The 25,760-nt window shown below is 36.9% G+C and overlaps 3 protein-coding genes across 7 annotated transcripts; 2 read left to right on the top strand and 1 right to left on the bottom strand.

The window, feature by feature from the left end:
• Nucleotides 1–2,210: 2,210 nt before the first annotated feature.
• LOC103325956 (F-box/kelch-repeat protein At3g23880-like) lies at nt 2,211–3,986 on the top strand. Its single transcript, XM_008228149.2, has one exon. The coding sequence runs from the start codon at nt 2,446–2,448 to the stop codon at nt 3,619–3,621; it is 1,176 nt and encodes a 391-aa protein (XP_008226371.2). The 5' UTR covers nt 2,211–2,445; the 3' UTR covers nt 3,622–3,986.
• Nucleotides 3,987–8,064: 4,078 nt separating this feature from the next.
• TPS1 (trehalose-6-phosphate synthase) lies at nt 8,065–20,871 on the top strand. Of its 4 annotated transcripts, none has more exons than XM_089049281.1 (19): nt 8,065–8,205; nt 13,733–13,845; nt 14,530–14,985; nt 15,189–15,286; nt 15,434–15,822; nt 15,983–16,097; nt 16,274–16,375; nt 16,535–16,685; nt 16,767–16,855; nt 17,138–17,186; nt 17,484–17,584; nt 17,914–18,101; nt 18,265–18,382; nt 18,787–18,963; nt 19,041–19,163; nt 19,250–19,337; nt 19,482–19,612; nt 19,722–19,820; nt 20,206–20,871. In XM_089049281.1, the coding sequence occupies exons 3-19, from the start codon at nt 14,598–14,600 to the stop codon at nt 20,593–20,595; spliced, it is 2,796 nt and encodes a 931-aa protein (XP_088905407.1). In that variant the 5' UTR covers nt 8,065–8,205; nt 13,733–13,845; nt 14,530–14,597; the 3' UTR covers nt 20,596–20,871. The 4 variants fall into 4 exon arrangements, with proteins under 4 accessions (XP_088905407.1, XP_008226344.2, XP_008226343.2 ...); XM_008228121.3 differs by lacking the exon at nt 8,065–8,205 and adding an exon at nt 9,826–10,228; XM_089049282.1 differs by lacking the exons at nt 8,065–8,205; nt 20,206–20,871 and adding exons at nt 9,826–10,228; nt 20,049–20,199.
• Nucleotides 20,872–21,702: 831 nt separating this feature from the next.
• Nucleotides 21,703–25,191, bottom strand: RHM1 (rhamnose biosynthesis 1). Of its 2 annotated transcripts, none has more exons than XM_008228123.2 (3): nt 24,976–25,191; nt 22,564–24,139; nt 21,703–22,461 (listed from the first exon to the last, which is right to left on the bottom strand). In XM_008228123.2, the coding sequence occupies exons 2-3, from the start codon at nt 24,124–24,126 to the stop codon at nt 22,009–22,011; spliced, it is 2,016 nt and encodes a 671-aa protein (XP_008226345.2). In that variant the 5' UTR covers nt 24,127–24,139; nt 24,976–25,191; the 3' UTR covers nt 21,703–22,008. The 2 variants fall into 2 exon arrangements, with proteins under 2 accessions (XP_008226345.2, XP_016648618.2); XM_016793132.2 differs by having other exon boundaries at nt 22,564–24,136; nt 24,976–25,150.
• Between the last annotated feature and the right edge of the window lie 569 nt (nt 25,192–25,760).

Here is a 25,760-nt window from a genome sequence, read left to right as displayed (position 1 = left end):
ACTTCTTGTTGAAATCACTGATGTCTTTTTTAGGCAACAAATGTCCAATTGCAAGTATATATTTTCCTGAGATTTGTGGTGTTCGCATCTATGTTCAATGCTGCAAGAGCCCAAATGACTTCCTCAGTTCTATGGCGTTAAAGATGAAAGTTAAGCTTGCTAATCATCGGAGCCAGCGCAGGGTTGGCATTGGCAGTAGCTGCAATTTTGGATCCAAGATACAAGATCCAGTTGGTGGTGTATTTACTCTTCTGAATTAATGGTAGTCATGCTCTGGATTGGATGAAGGAGGTTGCTGAAGACATCAAGGAGATTTTTGATGCATACTCAGTTTGCTCGAGAATCGTTAGTACAAGGTTGAGCTTTGACTGGCCGCAGCTAACTTAGTACCAGCAGTGATGCAATGGATAGATTGAAGGCTTTGAGAAAGTTCTCTATGATACTTCTCAGAGCCAAAACCTGATATCAGACTGGGATTTTTTTTTATAAAGTATAACTCTAATTTGACCTTTGGATCAGTTTTTTTAAAAAAATTTAAATTTTATTTTATATATTTTAATTTACAGGAGTGTAAGTAAACGCATTTAACCACTTAAGCATAATAGTTGCTTGCATGGGCCTCAAGTGAGAGTTGTGCCACGGTGCCACCATCATTTATGATTCCATAGTTCGTGTCAAGCTATCCCTATGCAAGAATTTTTAATTAATTTGAGTTCAGTGGGCACTTTGAACTAGGGGTGGCATTTTAAACCAAAAAACTGAAAAACCGCAAAAATCAACCGATAATTTATCGCAATAAAACCGCATTTGCGGTATTAAGAACCGAACAACATTTGCAGTTGCGGTTGCGGTATTTGATTTTCAAAACTTGCGGTTACTGCAAACCGCAAAGTATAGCCGCACGGATGATGAGGTTAAATTATACAAGGAAATGGAACATATGACAACTTGTAAGTAATTAGTTTATTTATGCTAATGTTATTTATGCTTCTTTTTATAATAAAATGTACTAAACTATGTTGTTTTATTTGTAGATAAAATTGGTGCTCAAACAACACAATGGGGTTCTTCAAATCCACTCACCACCAACACTTGAGTTTGTAACTTTAGTTTGTAACATTGGTGCATTGCATTTTCCTTTTAGTTTGTAACTTTAATTAACTTTGAATTGGATTTTTCTTTTTGGGTGTAACTTTAATTCATTTTGCTTTGTATTTTTCTTTTGGTTTGTAACTTTAAAGGATTTGAAATTGGAAGGCTTAATAAGTTTAACTTTAATTGGAATGCTTGGAATTGTAACTTTAATTTTCTTAGGTTGTGAATGCTTGAGAAGTTGAGGAAATTATGAATTTATATATGCTTGAGAAATTGAGGTTGTGTATTTATTTATTTAGGTTGTGAATTTATATTTATGTGAATGCTTGAGAACTTGCGATTTTAGTAAAAATTCGCGATTACCGAACCGCAACCACCCCTACTTTGAACACAAATCATAAGTAATATTATGGTACAAATTCCCAGCTCAGTGCCATTGAAAAGTATCTCCAGGAAGAATAAAATTATTTATCCCTGTTCCTTTTGCTTTCCTCCAGCATTGACCAAAGTTGTTTTTGATTAGTTCCTTGAACGGGTGTTTGAAGAGCGTGCGTACAACCGTCTCTTCTTTTTTTCATTTGCTCACCAGCCATGGAAGGAAGCCAACTTAGGGAGAGGAACTCTCATGTAAATGGAATAATACTTTTTATTATTTTTCTTTAATAACACGTATCATTATGTTATTATGCTGTTCCTGATACATGTAAGTTTTTTTACAACGTAAAAGTGTAAACAAGTCAAGTCAAATATTATAGTGCTTAATTGACTTGTTTAAAATTTATCAAGCATTAGTTTCATTTGATTTGTTTTTTTAACAGATCGAGCTCAAACAAGCTAAAAATATATTGAATTCAATACAAGCTCGAGTTGAATAAATGAGAACCACTATCCACATGGATAAAAATGAAAGAGCTCAACCAACCAAACTGTATCCCACTCCACAAATATACAGTCCAAATTGGAGCCAAACTCCAATACAAACTCGAGCAGTACAGCCAACGGGTTCTAAACCCAGTGGAAAAGGGACTCTGATTTTCAGTCTCAAGTTCAAACCTGCCTGCGTTTAGGGTTTAGGGTACAAGTCGTAGCCCAGCTGCCTGCGTTTTTGTCTCTATAAAATATGCCCTATTAACTCCCCGCGCCAACCAACTACCAGACCTCTGTAACCCCGTAAACTGAAAGCACCCCATAGGCTATACCTTTTTTTTTTGGATGAAGTAGGGGGATCAAACCAAACAGACCCATAGGCTATACTTTTTTCCATATATAAAACCCCCCAAATCCCAACTCTTGCATCGCCGGCATAATCGAAAATTGAAAGTTAGAGCAAAACATCAGACAATCAAAGCCATGGCAGACTACTTCCCTGAAGAAGTCATACACGAAATCCTCCTGAGGCTGCCCATCAAATCTCTAATCAAATTCAGAGCAGTGTGCAAATCATGGTGGTCGCTGATCAAAAGCTCTACCTTCACCCACACCCACCTCAGCCGCCGCACAGCCCAATCCAGCAACCAAAACGACGGTCACCTCCTTCTGCTAAGCGCTTTACCTGAGAATGTGGACACTGCTTGTCAGCTTGGTGAGCTTTTCTCCTTGCACTGGGACAACCCTGAATTTGGTGACTACACAAAGCTTGTAAATCCATTCATTTACCATAACACCGCTTATTTTCCCCAAAAGATCACTTTATTACTTCAGAATTTCCATGTGGTTGACACTTTTAATGGGCTGATATGCCTCGCTGCTAATTTTGCAACAATAATCTGGAACCCTTCTGTTAGGAAGTTTATGTTTTTACCTAGGCCTAGAATTCCTTTTCCCACATATTGCGTCAGAAAGTTTATGATAGCAAGTTACGCCTTTGGCTACGATTCGCGTACCTATGACTACAAGGTTTTGAGATTTGTGAGCGACCTTTTAAGCGAAGCCCCATGTGAGGTTGAGGTTTGGTCATTAGCCAGGGGCTCCTGGAAGACTCTTAGTGCTGCTGTTATTCCTGCGGACTTTAACCCTGCAGGTATTGGTCTTAGATACAGACAAGTTTTTGTTAATGGTGTTACGCATTGGCAGCAATCCTCGAAGAACGAGGGTGATTGCATTGTGTGGTTTGATATGGTCAATGAGGTATTTGGAAAGATAACGGTGCCTGATGCTTTGAAAAGAAAGAATTGCTTTATGTCGAGATACGGGCAGTCCCTTGCCTTGTTTGAGACATATGATGAAGTTTCAGAGGGATCAAATGCTATTACTTGTATTCACATGTGGGTCAGGAAAGAGTTTGGTGTGCCTGAATCATGGACTAAATTAATGAGTATATGCTTGGAAGGAACTTTAATTGAGCCGCTTGGTTTTAGAAAGAGTTGTGAATTAGTGTTCATAATGTATGGTGGGATGCTTCTATCGGTGGACCCTAAGACCAAACAAGTTAAAGAGTTTAAAACTGATGGATACAGCTACCACTTCATGGATTCGTTTGTAGAGAGTCTTGTCTTACTTGGTCAACCCAATGCTATTTCTTACTAAGAAGGACCAACAAATTAGAAGTAAGACCAGGTTGGATTGGATTTTGATTAGCACTTGCCTTCGCTTCCGGTTTGATGGAATTCAACACACCTTACTTTTTAAATAGCCTTAAAATACAAGGGTGCATTTTCTTTCCTGCAAGAGCATGACCATTCCTATACTGCAGCTTTAACCGGCAGAGAATGGGAATGTAGGAGTTTTATTACTCGTTATTTGAAACTTCTGGTTGAAATCACTAATGTCTTTTCAGGCAACAAACCAACTGGAACTTGGAAGTCTATATTTTCCTGAGATTTTTTATGATCACATCTAAACATTGAATGATGCAAGAGCCCAGACGACTTTCTTACTTCTATGGCATTAAAAATTAATAGTTTCTCTTCTTTCTCTTTTTTTTTTCCCCTTTTTCTATCAGATGTCATCTTTCTTCTATGCACCTATTTATGTACCTTGGACTCTTGATCAGGAAATTGATGTATAATTTCAAAGAAAATATATTTCTTAACCATCTAATAGGTTACTTATTATTCTTAGCAAGTCTTTGATCTCGTGTTTTAACCTCTTGATCAATGGGTTGGCGTTTACAAATATGTTGTAGAGTTCACCATTGATAAGGATCAATTACAGGGCCACTTGGACCCACTATTGATGGGCTAACTTTTAAATTGAGGTTTTAATTTTGGAGCCGAGAAATTAAACCCAATCATGCTACAAGCCCAACAACTTTTCTTTTTTGCTTTTTCTTTCCAAAGCTAAACCTCAAGTTTGAAGGAGAAATTTATAGCTCAATTAGTTGAGGGTGGTAACACTGCATTCGAGATCATGTGTTCGATTTTCCCGTCCCTACTACAAATTGCTATGACCCACTGGTACCTATTTGTTTTGTTTTAATTTTCTTAGTCATACGTGGCCACTTGATACTGGTCATATGTCACATGTAAATTTCATGAGACCACTCATAATATATCATATCAGCGTCCAATCTGTTCTTTTGCAAAAGGCTTATGGATATTGGATATATAGGCCCCTACCGACTCCACTCTCCCAGTCCCTAGAAGATGAACCAAAAAGTAGCAAACAAATAAGGTGATATCTTAAAAGATACCCCATATGTTTAGGAGATTCTGAACCAAAGAATCGGATTCCAATAGTACCCCCACTGATTTGCTTCTGCCTTTCATAAAGCCTCTCTCTCTCTCCATCTCTCTCTACCCACCAGACCAGGACCATGTGTTGATTCCCCTTACAGCTTAACCTTAGGAACCCATGCCTGTCTCCAAATGCTATGCCACCTAGCTACCCTACCCTACCCTCTTTTAAATTTGTAAACCATGATGATGATGGCAAAATCGCCTTTTCAGATTTCTTGCACTTTGCTTGGTTTTTTCCTTCTTGGATAAGCAACTATCATGATGTTCATCGTGCTGCATCAGAAGAATCCATATAGAGATATCAGAAATGTTGTTGCCGATATTTTCCTCTCCGTTTTGTCTATTGTTTTTTTTTTTTTCAGAGCAGGTTATGTATTTTTCTGGCCTGAGTTCTGCATGAAATTTTGTAAAAAGCTGTTTTGGATTTGCCAATTATTGGATATGATACTGATAAATGGCATCCACGTGACTCTTATTGTGAAATATATAGTGACTCTACCTCACATGGCAAACACTAGTTGTAAATTTTTATTTTTTTATTTTTTGGACTTTTGAGAGTTAGTATAGTTAGCTTGTATAAGTATGGCTTAGCCTTGCTTAGCATATATGTTATTTTTTAAAAAAAAAATTAAAACAAATCTTAGGGATAGACATAAAACTTCCCAAACCGAAAAAACCAACAGAACTGGTCTTTTTAAAAAAAAATTAAAAAAAAATAGAAGCTAAACTACAAGATGAAGAGGGTTTCTCACATACACACTGTCAAAGTACATGAAATTCGAACCGAACTGAATATAACTAATGCATAATTAATACTATCATATTTATGTATATATTTTTTGGGGGGCTATGATATAGAAGAATCATTTTAGGTATCAGTGGGATAAGATCATAAGATAGCAATTTTCTCTACGGCGGAATGATCGGGTAAATGTCTGCATCAATTGCATGCTTTCCCTGATACGACAAGGGTATCCAGAAAATCCCAAGCCATCGCACCAACTCTGTTTCCCCCTGTTTCCTAGTTTCTTAATCATACTAATTACCTGATTACTCTCTCTCTCTCTCTCTCATGAAAATTTTAGTCCCAAAAAACCAAAAGGAGTGAGTGTGTTTGTATGGATTTGCATCACTACACGTCATAAAACATCTTTTCAATGCATGGTTTTGGTGGTCGTATTAGAGTTGACCTCCCATAAGACAAACGGATTAATTTATTATGTTTAAGACCAAAGTTCACAATATTATAACAACACTAAGAATTAATTAAAAGCACATTACCAAAAGCAGATTTATTAATGCTGCTGACACATCTCAAGAAAGAAGAAAGGTACAAATCAAAGTAAATAAATTAAACCAAAAGCATCTTATTATAATATGAGATTGGAATCTATTTTTCTGAAAGTTTGTGAAGTGGTGGCAGAAAGCTAATCAAAGTGCATTTGCCAGACACTTTTTAAGCCATTGATTTTGCTTAATCAGATTATATTATGTAGCAGCCACGAAAAGAAAACAGGAAGTGAATGGGTCCAATGAGAAATGCGTAACCTCACGTGAAAGCCAAGTTACCGAAGGTTGAGATATAAAGGCATAAAGCCGAAGATTATACATATACATTGGTGCAGAATCAAAATAGATCCCCGCAGCAGACAATATATTCGACAGAATAAATCTACTTTTTGGTGTTGTTTATGACACCAAAAACTATTTAGAATGAGCCTAATTGTGAAAAACTATTTATTTTACCCATAATAGTTGCAAACTCTTTCTACCAGCAAGCAAAGTATTACTCACAATATTTGCGTATGTAGGGGGACGCGCGGGGAAGGGTGGTACTTTATCAGGAAATATAATTGAGGTTCTCTCTAAGGCCCTAATTTGGTTCACAGAATGGATTTGAGAGGAAATAACTTCCCATGTCATTTTTCCATAAATAGGAATGAAATATTCATTTCCCACGTTTAGTAATGTCAGGAAAGTAATTAGGAGATTTCACTTTGTTTCCTTTCCCATGTTTGTTTTGAGTATGAATGGAAAACAAAGTTTGTATAATTTTCCAATTATACCTATATTAAATCAAATAAAAAAAGAATGCATTTAATGATACGTTGTAATTCTAAATTGTTCATAGGGACAAAATAGCTATGAAAATTATGCATTGAATGTTGGCTCATTTTCCCAAACTTTTCCATGATGAGGGAAAACAAAACTCATGTTAAGAGGAGGGATTCACTTTCCCCCCTACTTTTCCATGTGCCAGGCAACCATTTCCCATGCCTGGATTTACCAAACATGGAAAAGCAATTGAATTCCCATTCCCAAGCCCCCTTTCCCATGAACCAAACGAGGCCTAATTGTCTTTGACTAGCACTGGCAGATCCATGAATTTTCCTTCTTTGGGGCAAGAACTTGTAAATTCTGGCCTAGTATGCAGAGGCTAATGGACCCTACCAACAATCTGTAAAGTCTAGCCTAATGCATCCCAAGTCTCAGCCATTCCTTTGCCCCGATGCCTTACCTTAGCCTTCACTGAGGCATTTTATCAAACATCTTGCCCCAATTCAACATAAAATATCATGAAAACTTGGCACCGTCATAGGTGTAGAACAAGATTAGTGGGGGTTAGTACCTTCACTGGCTCCTTACTAGATCGGCCATTGTTTGGCGAGGTGAGTATAGGTTACTGGTAGTCCGACGACTTCTCCTTTATGTGTAGAGAACTTCACATAAATCTCTCAGCTCGAATCCTATTTCAATATTAATAAATATTGCTTTTGATCAAAAATAAAAAGTTAAGTCTCCTATCATTCTATTGTTGTTCAATAAAAATATTTGCAAATGCTTTCTATCGTCCTGTCGACATTCTTCAAAATAAAAAGTTAATTATGAAAAAAAAGAAAGCATTTGCAAATACGTATATCCAATTCACATCATTGTCAGTAAAGATTCCAATATTTTTCCTCATTGGCATAAAATCGATAAGAACAAAAATTATTTATATTTCATAAATTGTTGAAATCTTTACTTCATTTTTTTTTTCTTCTGCTTTTGCTCATGCGTTGTCATCACCCAATTTAACAAAAGAAAAGACGGCATCGCTCTGTTTTTTTTTCGTTCTTTCTTTAACGGAAAAGAAAGAAAAAAATTCAAAATAAAGAAAAGGGAACAAATTCCCTCCAAATGATTGGTCGCGACGTAAAAACTAAAAAGCCCCCCCTCTTATTCTCTCTCCCGCCATAAAAGCTATTCTGACTCTACCACTGTCTCCCAATTACTCTCTCTCTCCCCAACATTCGTCTAGCGCGCTTTCTCTCTATCACTCCTCCATAACACATTCGCTCTCTCTCTCTCTCTCTCTCTCTCTCTGCCTCTATAATTGGACGAAGGAGGTTAGTGTTCGTCAAAAGCTCGAGGCGGCTCTTCAAACCAATCGGTTAGCTCTCTCTCTCTCTCTCTCTCTGTATTTGAATGCAAGATTAGGCGCACCTCTGTATATCTGTAAATATATGTTGAATTTCTTTGAATCTCTGATTCTTGATCGAAATTTGCGTTTTTTTTTTTCGTTGAATCGTAGTTGTTTTGATTTCTACTTTAAATTTTCGTTTCAAGAAATCGTCATTATATGTTAATTTTTGCACAATAAATCTCTCAGACATCCAGAATAGGCCCACACAGATTCGTGTATGTATCTCTGTGTGTGTGTTTGTATATGCTTTTGTGATGTAACTGTGAAATACAAAGCATTCAGGAAGAATGAAAGAAAGTTTGAGAACTTTCTGAAATTTCTCTTTATTTTTTGTATATATATTTTTTTCTTTCACACACTGAAGCTTCGAGCTACAATTAGTTAGTCAGTTAGATTTCTGTTAGAGAGGGTATTAGCAGATGGCGGTCCTGTCCACATCAGCCATGGGAGTTCTTACTAAACACTCCCTAGCTTTTAGCCTTTAACTTGTTTTGGTAGTAACTTGTTCTCTCTCTACTACTGTTATAAACAAGAAACCAAAAATTTATTTGTCGAAAAGTACCATTTGATGGACAACCAAATCCAAATGGGATATTTTTTGTTTTTTGTTTTGTTTTGGTGTTATGCCTTTTAAAATAATTACTGTAGCACTAATCAAATGCTTGGTTAAGTGTTTTCGCATTGGTGTGTTTTAATAGAATGTTCTGCTAGATTCATATCAGCATCTGTAAGTATAAAGTAAAGAGTAAATAAATAAAAAAATTCATTGAAAGAGTGATTATCCAATTGATTTGGCAATAACGAAAAGATTACTAGTAATCCAGGATGCTCTCACTCGTGCGTATTCATATGGATATTAATATATCACACTCGCGACTCTGTTACAACACGCCAATTCTAATCTAGATTGAATCTAAATAAATATTCTGATAAGCTTTATATATGTTTCTGGGTTGCATGCTTGTATGGTAGCCAAGTTGAATTTGGCCATATTACAATAGCATCAGAATTTAGAATAGTTAAAGAACAAATGTTGAGTATAGTAATTAGGCTAGAAGTACACATAGGATGAAATTGTCATTTACAAAAAGATTAGGACAAAGGAAGCTTCAGGTATGCAGCTAGCGGGTAGAGTTCACCATCTTAAGTTTTCTATGTTGCAATAAGAATGCTGCCTTAAAATGTATTTGAAAGCCAACGGGTCTATCCAAGTGGAAAAAGGACATTAACTTGCAAATTACTGATCTTAAGTTCGAACTCCCTTATAACTTTGGTTTGTGTAAGAAACTTATCTCCCCTTATAGTTTATGACTATGTTTGTCTTCAAAAAAAAATATATATATATATTTGAAATGTTTTCCCTTGAATTGTAATGAGCCCATGAAAAGTTAGGATTTCAAATATTTTTGGTCCTTGACGAAATTTCACCAGCAATTCACCATGATGTCAGTTTTTTTGACTCGTCCAAAAGAACTTGCCAGATTGGATGGATGGGATGTTGCTCAAAGTGGGACCCACACCATGCTCTCTGGGTGGCAATCCTTGCATGTGTGACAAATTTTAAGTGTTGCTGCAAATTCCCTGTCCTTGGTAGAGCCTCTCACGAGCTTCACACCATATAAAGTAGAATCCCTTATCTCTGAGTCTGAGTCTGAGTCTGAGTCCGAGTCTGATATTGATGCTGAGCACAGCAATAATACCCAACTCCACTTGCCTCTTGCTCTCGCAGAGAAAACAAACACTGCGCTGCATGCGTATCATATGACTTTCTTACATTTCCATTGGCCTATTCGTCCATTTAGCTACTCACATGTTTATGGTTCTTTGTCACTCTCTTTTTCTTTTGCTTTTTCATAAAACAAAAAAAAGAGAGAGAAAAGAAGAAGGAAAAGCATATCTTTATCATTCAAAAGATATTTACAAAGTTCAGTGGCATTGTTCCAAGCCAAAAGGTTTCTTTCTCCTTTTTTAAACAAGTCAATCGATGAAGGTTAGTATTATTCTTTCTCTTTCTTTTATTATTAAGTTCTTGTTTTGCCTAATTGTTAATGTTACTTTGATTGTGTCTCCATCGCTCTCTTTTCCGTTCTTCTCTTACGCCCAACTACCTTTGAAATTGGTCCCTAATTTCATGCTTCATGAGAGCTTTGATTGATAGAGAAATCTGACTTTTTGTTTCATTTTTTTGTTTTAGATCATTATTGAAAATGTCCAAGTTCTTCTGATTGTTAAGGTTTTAATGTTCGCTTCCCAACAATAGAGGTCCTTAGATTGCAGATTGGTGGTAATCTCTCAGACATTTGGTCCCTACTAGGGGACTCGCTAGAGCTTAGCTAGGTGAAAGAAGAATTGGAGTAATTTGTCATTGTCTGTACTTAATTATTCACAAATTACGTTGTCTAAATACAAGCGATAGTCTACACTACACTACAAAAGGATGAGGTTTCTCACACAAACTACCAAGTGTTATGAGAGTTCGAACATGAGACTACTGGTCTACCAGTGAATGTTATTTTTCATTAGGTTAGACCTCGTTGGCAAATTGTCTATAAGTTTAATAAGTGATTAGATGCCAGCTTAAGTGTCAAGGTAGGTGGGCGCTCTCGAGTGCTAAAGCATTGTAGCTCCTTTGTATTTTATATCTTTAGTCAATGTCCAACTTATCCCTAGATGAATTTGATGGCCCTGCCAAGAATTTCCACCTAAAGGTGCCCCTAGCTTCTGCACTGTAAACCTAGTCTTTGCCTCAATGATAGCGTCCTCAAACTTTAGACGCAGCCATGTACTTTTTTAGGTTATAAATCCAGAACCAAATGAATGAATTTCATGCTTGCATGTTCTGGCTTCTTGCTTTTGTAATCGCAAGGACTAAATTGTTCCATGCATCTCCCAACCAACTTGATTAGTGATGGACTGGGTCGGTTGTGGGCTAGCAAAATTGAAACTCCATCATTGACCCAATGCGGCATTAGTTGCTCTATCAACACGTTCTTTTAAGATTTTTTATTTTTTAATTTTTGTATAGTAAAGATATGCTTTTTTATTAGGTGACCTATACTTACTTTTGGTAGGTCCTCTAGGGGGATTCAATTGAATTATGGGTACAAGGAATAATTTGATTGTAGGATTTTATATCCATATAGGGAGGTGTACTAATGGCGCTAACAACTGTTTCAAAATCGTAGGGGATTTCATAAATGAATATGATCCGGAGAAGATTGATTAATTAGAAAGATTCTCTTTTTCTTTTCTTTCTGCTTCACAACAAGAATGCTCAGAAAGAATCAAATGGGGAATAATATAGTAGAAGTTATCTAAATTAAGATTTCACCGAGATTAGATACATGTAGGTTCCACAATGGAATTCGCATATTTCAACGAATGAAAGTTTCTCACATGTCCATCTGCGATTGAGCTTAGAAAAATCCTTCTATAATTGAATGGATACTTGAAAAGGATTTTTTTCGAATGTCGTGAAGATTGTTATACATCAATACTCTATTGTGACCGCGTAGAGGCTCTTCAACCACTGCATAACACTCATTAGTGGTTGAAAAGCCTCTACTCGCCTACTTGCCACTAATGGTTGGTAGTATTTCCATGTCATGTATCATGCTACGTCCAGAATTCTAGGACGTGGGTCATGTTGCTGGCAACAATTAGTGATGTTCCTTGTCAATTGTCACTCCATGTCAACGTCTGTCGGTGTGTGTTCTAATAAAGTAGGTTAACAATCAATATTTGTATATGATCACTTCCTTAGTTCCTTGGGACTCGGACGAGACGAGCTGCACTAATTATTATAATTTGAACAAGTGGCTTTTACCATTGCCATGCATGATGTCCGCCCAGGTGTGAATTCCATATTGTGGATTTAAGTACTAACATAAATACACAAACTATTATTTTTCTTAAAACCCATCAATACATTTTATACATGTGCAAGTCTTTTCTTACTTTTATATATGCTGGTCTACTAGAAAATGTCATGTGTGGCGGAGCCACTCCTAGACCTAGAGTGGTCCTGGTCCCCCCATATTTTTACAACTCTTCTATTATATTATATATAATATATAGAATTTGTAATAAATAACTTAGAATTTAAGTTAAAATGTCCTCTAAAACAAATTAGATATGACTTAATTAGAAATATTTAGCTCTAAACATGTAAGTATTAAATATTTAAGTATTTTATATACTTATATTTTCTACTTCGGCCCTCCAACTTTACAATTCTAGGTCCACCTACCACAACTAGGCCAAAGGATTAATAGTGACCTTCAAATCCTTTTTTTCTTTATTATTTGGGTCCGGTGGCCCCGACCTACATGTCGCTCTATGTACTGTTCTAAGATGTGTTTTTAGCGTTGTAAACAATTTAGAAACGAAAATTTATGTAATGACCCTCCCAATTAAGATATGCTCTGCCCCTGTTTGGGTTTGATTTGCTGAACCTGCTTAGATCATGTGACAAGAGTTAGAGACGAACACATATGGTTATTTTGCTATTGGTTTTAGGGAATAACTACTTAATAGGGCATCCATGTAGATAGAATCCAAAAAGTTTCAAAATTTGTTAGGATTATTAATAGGGCAATTAATTTGTTATATTCTTAAAAATAGGAGTATAAATCGTATGAGATATTATCCTAAATTCCATGCTTGTTTGGGATTCAATTGGATGGACGTTATTTCTGTAAATTCATAAGGTGGTTGTGTGTCTTTGTTGATATAATTTGTAATAAAGAAAATAATGGAAAATATCAATAAGGCCACATCTTTAGTTATATCGTGTGACCGAAAGTGGGAAATGATGTAACAAAAAGGAAATGCAATAAAGTGATTTCCAGTTGTCTTCGGTTGGTCTTTAGCAAGAATTTGTTCGTTCATTTACATTCAAAAATAATTATAATCTCATTTTCCAAAGATCTTTCAAAAGGAAAAGGACAATCGTCACATAAATGTGTTGATTGAAAGTAGAATTATACAAGCGGCAGAAATTATCTTCATATTTCAGGCCCAGAGAAAAATGGCAAAAAAAATAAACAGAGTTTATGTTGATAGAGAACTTACCTTTACTGTGAATCTTAATGACCTTGTTCATCCAAGTTTGGTCCCCTTCCCGATTATATTAATTTAGAGTAGATTATCGCTTGTATTATAGAAAATTGCACATATAGCAATTAGATAAGATATTGACAGTGAAGATACATATTGTGCACTGAAACAATTGCTTCTCTGAGTAAATTTAGTTGCTAATAATACAGCAGAGTATTTATGCATTGTTTTAGCATCACCCTGCTGCTTTCAAGATATTTGGACTACAAATACTGTGTTTGCTTCCTTTTCGGTTCTTTGGGTAAAACCTTTTCTTTTTCCAACATCATTCCATCTCCTGCATGGCTGTAAGATTTTCTGTACCTTGTAAAGCTCACAAGAGGATTGTATTGCTTCCTCTTTTTTTCTCTCACTACGTTAATTCTCTACCGTTCAGATTTTGGAGATTGTCATGTCTCTCCCTTCCATCTTTCCTTCTAAACCATTGACTGGGGTTCAGTTGACAGCCGTCTCCAAACACTGACATATTTGACTAAAGCTCGAAAGGAGGTGAGGTCCTTGTTTCTTTAAAGACTTGGTTTTTCTAGTATGATTGAAGAAGTAAGTTTTCTATTTGTCTTTGGTTTATGCTGTTTCTGAACTTTTTGAAGATGATTAAGTAGACTAACAGAAATAAGTATATGGTATTGCTTTCTTAGTTTAGAAAACTGAAAGTTTCGGTACGTTTGTATTTTCCGTATTTGTTGTTTCATCTGAGTGATGCTAAAAAATTTTGGCTGAATGAACCTGCCAGAGTTGGAATGCCGAACACCCGCTGAGAACTCTGTCACCAGCTGTGCTGTGGATTTTCTTTTCTGTCATTTCCTGTCTACCTACTTTCATTTTTAGTCTTTTCCCTTTATGCTTTTTAACTTTTTCCATGTTGATTTTAAGAATGTGAGGTTTCAACTTTCTAGTTTTATAGACCAAGAGATAGTGCTAGACCCCATTTTCTTGCTATCCTGTTCTTTGCATCCCTATCATTTGACCTGCTGGTCATTTCTTGTGATGTTTATGCTCTAGATGCTTATCCTTTTAATTTCAGTGACAAGAGTAATATGTACTGCTGTGCAAATGTTATTATCATATTCAGACCCGTGTGTGTTACGATTTTTTGCTCTTAGCACCCAAATGTGAGCTTTTGTTTGGTCAATGATGCTGATTGATGACTTAGTTTGCGTAATCGAAATGTAGGACACAGTTGCCCCAGGACCCTAGTGCTAATATTAGTAGAACCGAAGGTTCATTACTAGAGAGAGCATATGCCTGGGGATAAGTACAACAGTAATTCATCCCACATCCCAAATCGACTTGAACGGCTCTTGAGAGAAAGGGAGCTAAGGAAGAATATCAGGGCCTCCCACTTGAATGAAGCACATGATAACAATAGGGTGACTCAACCATTTGAGCCTGACTTACAGTTAAGAGAAGATGAAAACTCAAAAGTTGCCTATGTTGAACAATTCTTGGAAGGGGCTGCAGCTGCAAGGGCGCTTACTGATGGATGTGAAAAGCAAGAAGGGCAGCCTCTCAGACAACGACAACGACTGTTGGTTGTGGCCAACAGGTTACCCGTCTCTGCAGTTAGGAGAGGTGAAGATTCATGGTCTCTGGACATAAGTGCTGGGGGTCTGGTCAGTGCCCTTTTAGGTATGTGATGTCTTAAGTCTTCATTAAATATTGTTGTTCAGTTTAAAGTCTTCAATCCTTTATTGAAGTTTATGTATCCATGTTTATCATTTTCTTAAGGGGATAGGATTTCCATTAGTGTTAATATATTTTTTCATTTTAATGTGGTATTTCTTTACCTGCAAAAAGACAAATCTAATTTGTACTGGATGGTTCTGCCAAAGGTGTAAAGGAGTTTGAAGCAAGGTGGATTGGTTGGGCAGGGGTAAATGTGCCAGATGAAATTGGGCAGAAGGCACTTACTAAAGCTCTAGCTGAAAAGGTTCAAATTTCTATATCTGAATTTGTTTAAACTGAAAGATCCAGCTCATTTCACTGATTGCTTATGTATATGGCTTTGTCTCTGAGGTAAATGTGCATAAACTTTGTAACTTCACTGTCCAACTGATGGTTGTTGTTTTCCTTGCAGAGGTGTATCCCTGTTTTTCTTGATGAGGAGATTGTTCATCAATATTACAATGGATATTGCAACAACATTTTGTGGCCCCTTTTCCATTACCTTGGACTTCCACAAGAAGATCGACTTGCTACCACCCGGAGTTTCCAGTCTCAGTTTGCTGCATATAAGAAGGCAAATCAAATGTTTGCTGATGTGGTCAATGAGCACTATTTGGAGGGTGATGTAGTTTGGTGCCATGATTACCATCTTATGTTTCTTCCAAAATGCCTGAAGGATTACAACAGCAAAATGAAAGTTGGTTGGTTTCTCCACACCCCATTTCCTTCTTCTGAAATCCATAGGACACTGCCATCACGATCAGAACTTCTCCGTTCAGTTCTTGCAGCTGATTTAGTCGGGTAATTATTGGTTACATTCTGTATCAATAACGAACAAGTTATACGATTTACTTTGTTGAAGATAGTTGGTAAAATGTTGTCGTGATAGATTGTTTAATTCTGTTTACATCATAAAAACCTAATATGCAAACGATTATAAAGTTTTTTTTTTTCTTTTCAGTTTTCACACTTATGACTATGCACGGCACTTTGTTAGTGCTTGCACTCGCATTCTTGGACTTGAGGGTACACCTGAAGGAGTTGAGGATCAAGGGAGGCTTACTCGAGTGGCTGCGGTCTGTATCTATCTAATTACTACCTGCTCCTTTTTTGGTTTTTGGTATTTTATCCTTTGAGGTTTCGTGTAATTTTTATCATTGCACAAAGTTTAGTGTTAAACATTTTATATGATATATATACACTATCTAATTATTAGCTGTACTTACTATGTTTTGTGTGCTTGAAATTTCAGTTTCCTATTGGAATAGATTCAGAGCGCTTCATACGTGCACTGGAGGTTCCTCAAGTCCAAGAACACATTAGAGAATTGAAAGAAAGATTTGCTGGGCGAAAGGTAAATGTTCATTTGTTGTTGCAGTGATCCTAGACACGTACACAAATACACCTGTTATTTCTGTCAATGAAATCTGTCAAAAATGTGTCACTTTAGAGAACAGTAACATGATCAATCTGAAACATAGAACTTTAATTCTGTTAACATTCTTCTTTACAGGTAATGTTAGGTGTCGATCGCCTTGATATGATTAAAGGAATTCCACAAAAGATACTGGCATTTGAAAAGTTTCTCGAGGAAAACCCAAGTTGGCGTGACAAAGTGGTTTTACTGCAAATTGCGGTGCCAACAAGAACGGATGTTCCAGAGTGTATGCCCCTTCATGTGGTTTCTTGTCCCTTCGTCTTATCTTAAGTATGATGTATAAACTACTTATTTTGCATTTCCACAGATCAAAAACTTACAAGCCAGGTTCATGAAATTGTTGGGCGAATTAATGGCAGATTTGGAACTTTGACTGCTGTCCCAATACATCACCTGGTATGCGCTTGACTTCTTAAGTAACTGTTCCATGATATGATATACTATTCAATGGTCATATTTGGCGTTCAGTGGAATCTACTATGAAGGATGTTGATGTAATATGTGTGGGAAAATGGCAGAGCAGCAATAGGGTTGCGAGAATGTGGTGGAATAGTAGTTTAGTAGTGCCTGTTCCATAACCATAACAGTATTTTTATCGTTCATCTATATCAAGTTTCAAGACCTACCACATGAAATTTAATGTAATGTTTCCCATAACAATTCTTTCTACATCTACAGGATCGTTCCCTTGACTTTCAGGCATTATGTGCACTATATGCTGTTACAGGTAGTATTATTCTACACACTCTGGATTTCCCTCTTTCTTTTGATCCAGAATTTTTCAGGCAAACCAAATTTTCAACATAAGCCATAAGCCTTTATGGCAGAAAATCCTTTTGTGCTCTTCCTGATTTCTGTAGTTTTGTTTTATTCAGAACTTAAACAATTTTAGCTGTAAGAGGTGCAATTTCATGGTTTATTTCTAATAGACAAATATCTAAGAAAATGTATATGTAACTCTTGAGCTAATAAATTCTTCTTCCCTGCTTTTTTTTTTTTTTTTTTTTTTTTGCAATTTGCCCAGATGTAGCACTTGTCACGTCCCTGAGAGATGGAATGAATCTTGTCAGTTATGAGTTTGTGGCATGCCAAGATGCAAAGAAAGGGGTCCTCATTCTTAGTGAGGTAATAACTAGAAACACGCATGTTTGGTTATGTAATATCTTCGTCTCTTTGTGGAAAATTTGCGTTGGTATTGAATTATAATTTTCAATGTTGAGAATAGTACATAACGTAAAAAGATAGAGATCATGAATCAAATAAGCTTGAGCTGCTGAACCTCTGTTTAGTTGGTTCTCGTAAAACCTCTCTTAATTGTTTTTAGCATTTATTTCGTTAAGGTTGTATCAGATGCAATGCTAGTTGTGCAATTGACATTCAAGGAACAGATAAGTCGACTAATTTTTATTACTTGTTTTTCTCCTAGCTTTTCACACTTCCAATTCATTTTGCAGTTTGCTGGTGCCGCACAGTCTCTAGGTGCTGGAGCAATTCTAGTGAACCCATGGAACATCACAGAAGTTGCCAATTCAATTGCCCAAGCATTAAATATGGACTCTGAAGAAAGAGAGAAGCGGCATAAGCATAACTTTATACATGTGACAACCCACACTGCCCAGGAATGGGCCGAAACGTTTGTAAGGTATGCATAATTCAGTTTCAACATGACATAATTCTTAGAACTTGACATTATTTTTGTGCTGTGTGCTAACAACTTAAGCTTTTGGAACTATGGTAAACCAACATAATTGACATGGCAGACTAATTACTTACTGGGATTTGATATTCGCATTAATATTTTCCAGTGAACTTAACGACACTGTCGTAGAGGCACAAATAAGGACTAGACAGGTGCCACCACCACTTCCAAACAAGGAGGCGATTGAAAGATATTCGAAAGCAAGTAATCGATTGATCATACTGGTATGTTATGGGAATGTCCCAGTTAAGAAGTGTTCTTACCTCTAATAAATTCTACATTAAATATCATACATATCTGCATGGTTCATCTTTGAAGAGATCTGCATGGTATACTTTGTCAAATCTAGGAAGCCTGATGCACGTAATGGGCAGGTGCCATAGAAATGTCTTAACCAATACAGGCTGCTGACATGCTTGATATATTTAGTAGCTAATAATACATCAAGTTGGTCTCACCAATTTGCATTTAGTTGATACCAGTTTCTCCCTGTTATTTTTAAGACTTATAATTGAAGAGCATTAGGCTCCCTCTTACCTTCTGTCAATAATATTTCTTTCGTGGATTCAACGTTGATAGACTTATTTTTTTCTTCTTTCTTCTGATCTTTGTGGTGATTCGAACTCAGGGATTCAACGCAACATTAACTGAACCAGTGCACACACCTGAGAGACGAGGTGATCAAATAAAAGAAATGGAACTTAAACTGCACCCAGAGTTGAAAGAACCCTTGTCAGCACTCTGCAATGATCCACAAACAACTATTGTTGTCCTCAGCGGGAGTGCCACAGAAGTTTTAGATGATGTATTTCATCCATCTCCACATCTTAATTTCTTTACCACCTTTACTTTATCCCCTCTTTAATTAGACTGTTTTTACAGAACTTCGGGGAGCTTGACATGTGGTTGGCAGCTGAAAATGGGATGTTTTTGCGCCTAACAAAGGGAAAATGGATGACAACAATGCCCGAACATTTGAATATGGAATGGGTTGAGAGTGTGAAGGTGATCTTGAGTCTTGAATTAAAGTTTTATTCTGTTTGGTTGAATCATGACTCCTCCAACTTACAATGCTGATGTTATTTTTTCAGCATGTTTTTGAGTATTTCACGGAGAGAACACCCCGGTCACATTTGGATGACCGTGCAACTTCGCTTGTGTGGAATTATAAATATGCAGGTACAAAAAAAATTTGAACCCTCAACTCAGAAAAAGAATGGTTCTGTTTTATCCCGTTTCCATTGTAAGATGGTCTTTTGAACAAGTGCACTTTTGTTTATTATAATACTCTATCTGTTTCTTGTCATATTATCACAATTGTAGATGTTGATTTTGGAAGACTTCAAGCAAGAGATATGCTGCAGCATCTCTGGACTGGTCCAATTTCTAATGCATCTGTTGATGTTGTTCAAGGTAGCCGGTCTGTCGAGGTGCGACCAGTTGGTGTCACAAAGGTGAATCCATGAATGCTTAACAAAAAATATTACATTAATGAACTTTATATGTTTCATACTACAGTTTTTTACTTGTTTTGTTTTCTGGCAATTTTCTTTATCAACTCAGGGTGCAGCAATTGACCGTATATTGGGAGAGATAGTTCACAGTAAATCTATGACTACACCCATTGATTATGTGCTGTGTATTGGACATTTTCTTGGAAAGGTAACCTTCCCATCCCACAAGTCATCCCTTCCCTCATCTCTGATCCCCACTTATCTGAGTTATAAGTTTCCTTTCTGATCTGAGGAATTATACCATCACATTTTGCTTTAAATAAGGTTCTTCAGAAGCTCAGAATCTGCTATTAATCTTTCATTACATGCTATACTATCATGGTCAAAACTCAAAACTCTCGGCAACTTTAAGTTACTTTCCAGTATTTTCTTGAAGGTTCTTCACAGGCTCATCAAAATGCTCCACTTTTGCATCGTCTGATCCTTAATACAACCGACAAGCATGGGATTGTAGTTCATTTTATGTGCCTTAACTCCCAATTGTGGAAAATGGAGAACATTTTGATTCAGGTGTTTGTTCATCTTCATTTCAGGATGAAGATGTATACACCTTTTTTGAGCCAGATCTTCCGCCTGAGCCGATGGGTCTTCCAAGAAAGATGACTGATGGACAAAAGTTACCTAGTGAGAGAAGATCTTCATTGAAGGTTCCATCAAATAAAAATGGCTCAAAATCAGCTCAGAGCAAGACACAACGACCTTTACCAAATGGTGAGAAGAAGAATGCCAATCACAGCAATGGGAATCCAAGATGGCCGTCTCCTGAGAAGACTTCATGGAATGTACTTGACCTGAAGAGGGAGAACTACTACTCTTGTACTGTCGGGCGGACGCGTACAAATGCTCGATATCTGCTTCAGTCTTCAGATGATGTTGTCTCATTTCTGAAGGAGCTGGCTGGTGCCTCTTCGGCAAGTTCTTAATCTCAAGATTGAGAGATATAATGCTCTCAAGTTTTCGGAAAGTGTACCTTCGCTTCACCTAGTAGCCGTAGTTTCGCTTTTGAACACTATTGCATTGTAGATATTTTACTGCTTCAATTGAAATATTAGATTTACTCTTAGAATAGGTACTGAAAAGGCATCTAAACCACAGTGATGGTCAAAGATTTAGGAAGAACAAAATGAGAAACTCAGAGCATCCTTGAATATTCAGTAATTATTAATCTAAACCGCAGAGATGGTCAAAGTTTTACATAATTTCCACCATCGAAGTAATTATTCATCGAATTCTCAAGATGAACACTTTTGAGAAACTTGAAAGCATTGTATCTCTCAATCTAGAGATGAACCAGCCAACTCCAGAAATGAGACAACAACATCTGAAGACTGAAGCATCTATCCAGCATTTGTGCATGTCACAGAACAGTCGAAATTGTTTCGGATCCGACGACATTGCATCTAGTTGAAGGCTTTGCTGAAGCTTTAGGAAGTTTGGCTGCTGCTAGTGTTTGGGATAAATGGCAGGCATTATACTATCTAGCATCTACAAGTGTATCCACATTACTATTGTGTTTTCTGAGAGAGTTTCCTCGACCCTTATTTTCTTTTTTCATTTGTCCATTTCAAAAAACCTTTCATCTCATCTTCTTGGCAAATTTATTCACACATCTAGCAGGAAGTAGTATTGCTCTGACTGAGAGGCCATTGGCAAACTTTTCCTACCAACAAATTTACTTGGAAATTTTAGTATCATAAAAAGTACATTGATCGGAGCAGTGTTGAGTTGTTAACAGAAAAATGGTATACTTTTCCTAAAGTTTGAGTATTAAGACGAAAAAGCAAACAAAAAAAGTATTTCGATTATAATAAACTCCAAAATTAATCTGATCTATTTCTACCAAATGCTACAAATAAAAGAAGAAAAAAACCAACGAACATTTTCAGCTATTTCAGATCATCTTTGGTTGACACTGTCAAAAACTCTTCTGAACGCGTTGATTTTGAAATTAAAATCCATGCATGAATAATTATACTATGAAGCTTTAGACGATTTCTCCCTGGATTTTCTTTTGGCTCTTGAGCTCGAAGGGACAGAATGCAACACCACATGTTCATTGAACTGAATGCAAAATTACAGAATCATCTATAGGGAACCTGTTCAAAGTTTCTTATAAAATGGAACACAAAGGAAACTAAGATACACCCAAGAAAACAGAAAAGAAAGAAGCACACTTAGTAAAATCATACCCAACAACTCTAGCACAGAAGAAATAATGAGACAAGGCTAAGAATGAATAATGACTGATACTGATTAAACTAAATTGAGGTAATCTATAGCATATCACCTAATGCGGAAAGCAGAGGTTAATACTGAGGTCTATAACTGCAATTTGCTTATTGTGTGGAGTTTGTCTTGTTTGGTTCAAAAACATACTTAATCAGCGACTCCTTGACCGGTAGCAACTCAGGGAACTCTTTCTTCAACTTGGATGCATCCATTTCATTGTTGCTTCGAGCTGCAACTATAACCTTGGCTTGCTCTTCAATTGTGAAATTTGCCCATGTAAACTTTGGGTCAATGTAATGCTTGTACATCTCCAGAATCTCATTATGGCTAACGACCCCAGGGTTTGTAAAGTTCCATATACCTCTCAAGTTCCGCTTCGCCATCTCAATAGAGATGGGTAGTAATTCATCCAAGATGGTAACGCTGTTAGGGATATTAACCACTTTGTTATAACGAGAAATCTTAGTGATGAAGTTACGAGGGTTGTTCAGGTCAGATGAGATGGGCATTCGCACTCTAAGCGTGCAAACATTGTCATATTCTTTCAACAGCTCCTCAACCTGATTAACAAATATAAAAAAATAAATATAAATATAAAAAAAAGGTAAGACTTGAAAAGAAAAATAATAACGAATCAAACCAGGAAGTCTGAGTGAATTTACCATGGCCTTGGTTTTGGAATAGAACGAACCAAAAAAATTGGGTTTGTCCTCTTCAGTGAACCCAACTCCAGAACCCTCCGGATGTTTAGCATCATACTCAAATATACAGCCAGTGGCAAAATTCATCATCAAGAGTCCATGCTCTCTGCAAACATCTGCTAGGGTTAAGGTTCCAGCAACATTGGCTCGAATAGTTTCTGCTTTATGGGATTCACACCAATCAACATTAGGTCTACCAGTCACACCAGCAGCATTGAACACATGGGTTGGCCTGACATTCTGAATATCTGCCAAGAGTGATGATCGATCCTGTAGACGCCCTTTGCCATATTCAAAAGGAATCCCTTGTTTTTCACATAGCTTTCCAAGTAGACCCCCAATCCAGCCAGTCTTACCATAGATCAAGAACTTATAGGGAGGTTTACGAGGAGAGCTACAGCTTTTGGAAGGTGGAACCAACATTCGGGTATTACTTGGGACAAAAGATTCAGATTTTTCCTCTTCAGACCCTTCCAGATGTCTCTCAATCCCACCAGGCATCATCAGCATTCGTGGATGAGGCAGCAGTGCCCCAGACACATCACCCCACCAATTAGGATTCTTAGTGTACCATTCTATAGTCTTCTTCAACCCCTCTTGCCATATAGTTCGCTCTGACCACCCCAAAATCTTTAGCTTCTGATCATCTAGGAAATACCTCTGATCATTGAAAGGTCTGTTTTCAACAAACTTGATGTTTGTCTCTGGGTCCACTGAGAAAAGTCTGCATATATCTTTGGCCACATCAATAACTCTCCTTTCCTTCTTTGTTCCAATATTGTAAACATGGCCAACTTCCCCCTTGTGAAGAATGAGTTCAAAAGCTTCCGCAACATCCTCACAGTATAGATAGCTTCTCACATTAGAGCCATCCCCATGAATTGGAAGAGGCTTCCCTTGCATGGCCAACAGAATGAACTTTGGAATCAATTTTTCAGGAAATTGATTTGGTCCATAAACATTGTTTCCACGGGTCGTTATAACAGGCAATCCATATGATCTCCCATACGCCATAACAAGCATTTCTGCTCCCGCTTTTGTTGCAGAGTATGGATTTGTTGGGAGGAGTTGAGATGCTTCATGGTTTCCTACAACAGCATCTTCATCAGTCTCACCATAGACCTCATCTGTGCTGACATGGATGAACCTCCTGATTTGGCCAGTCACTTTGCATGCTTCTAGCAGAACATGGGTGCCATAGATGTTGTTCTTTGTGAACTCAAAGCTGTTACCAAAGGAATTGTCGACATGGGTCTGGGCTGCAAAATGCATTATGGTGTCAATCGACTCAGTGATGAGGAGATAGTTGACAAGATCAGCACTGCCAATGTCCCCCTTAACAAACTTGAAATTGGGTGATGATTTAGAGGGAAGGAGGTTTTTCAGATTTGAACAATAGTCAAGCTTGTCAAGCACAACAATGTTGTAGTCAGGGTAACTGCGGATGAGCCGGTTGGCAACATGAGATGCAATGAAGCCAGCAGCCCCAGTTATGAGGATGTTCTTGGGGGTATATGAACCCATGTCAAGGAACCTTCTACAGAAGCAATATGAGAAGACTAAAATGAGAACACGAAGTTACATAAAGATATGCACCAAAACAAATAAACAGGTGAAAATCGACCACAGAGTTTGACAAACACGTAAAAAAACTTTTAAAAAATCCCATAACCCTAACTGCACTTAAAATGGCACTAGTAGGACATTGTCAAACCACAGGTAACAGATCAGTTCAATGACAGATCCCCTTGGTTTCTCACAAAACAGAGCAAAAGAACAGTGAAATCAAGCATTACATTTACTTTAAGTTGGTCGTTAAAAGCTGAAAAGCATCAAATCAAGCACATCCTGTACAATTAATTTCTTAGAAATGACTCATCAGTATCCTAAGAAGTTACCAACGTGATATGCTAGCATTAACTTTTCTTTTTATGTTTTTTCCTTCATTTACAAGCAAAACAGACCCAAATCGATATCAAACAGCAGACAACAAGCAAGACCAAAATTCAGGACAACATTCACTAAATCTAACAGAACCAATATATCAAATATCACATCATGCATATTCAGGCATAAATGACAATACGAAATCACTCAACCCATTTGGATTAAACACATGAAGATCTGATCCCCATTCATGAGAACCCATTTCTTGTTTCACAGATCCCAGATAAAAAATAAGCAATGTCATGATAGTAAATCAAAGCTAATTAATTAGTACACATAACACTGAAATTCCACATATCTATCACAGATCTACCAATTCACAAGTACCAAAATCATAAACACAAAAACTAATGCAGAAATCCAATTCTTAGGCTACATAAAATGAAACACGCAATTTGCAGAAAACAGAGTAGTAAGCTGACTCACAGATTTTGGCCTGAATCAAAATCGACCAACCCCCAGACAGAGAAATTCGGACGAAGAAGCCTCAAGAGGCTAGCGAAGAAAGAGAGTGAGAGAAATTCAGACAGAGAAATGAGAGAGAAAAGAGGGAGCCACGGATTGATTTGTGAAAGACCGGAGGTGCAGAGTCTCTACGTATATATATATATATATATATACGACTGTGTGAATCTCAGAATCAGTTGAGGAGAGCCGTGGAAGAGACTGAATGACCGAAATACCCTTTACCGATTCATCGAATTACAGCGGCACACGTTTTGTGGGCCCGCCTCTTTTGTAGGGGTAGGTTGGGCGCAAAAATTTGGTTTTCAAGTCTTTACTAAAAAAAGAAAAAGAAAAAAAAAAGAAAAATAGTTTGCAAGTCAAATTTGTGATCTTATGAGGTCAATATCATTTGAAGTCGTGGTCTGCCAAGTGGACTTCTTAACAACACCCAATAAAATCTGGACACGTATGTTGATCAGCCTAACAACACCCAATAATATCTTTACATTATGAGCTCTTTTTGTTCTTTTGAGTGACCTTACTTGTTGAATGTCCTCTTTTTTTTTTTTTAATAAAAAAAATCTACTTTACATTTTTCCAAATTTTAAAACCTTCTAGAATTGTAACTTCCAAAATAAGTAATGCTACCGACTGTTGTTCACAAGTTAAACAGTTTTCCAAAATCGAAGTTATTTTAAACAATTTTCCAAAACTGAAGTTATTTCAATTATTAACGTACATGATTTCGCTTGCGTAACGCGGTA

This window comes from Prunus mume, linkage group LG3 (assembly GCF_029339155.1).
Source record: "Prunus mume cultivar Tortuosa linkage group LG3, ASM2933915v1, whole genome shotgun sequence".
In the NCBI taxonomy this organism is placed as follows: domain Eukaryota; kingdom Viridiplantae; phylum Streptophyta; class Magnoliopsida; order Rosales; family Rosaceae; genus Prunus; species Prunus mume.
Note: the sequence above shows the minus strand (reverse complement) of the source record. Positions and strands in the feature narration are given on the sequence as shown.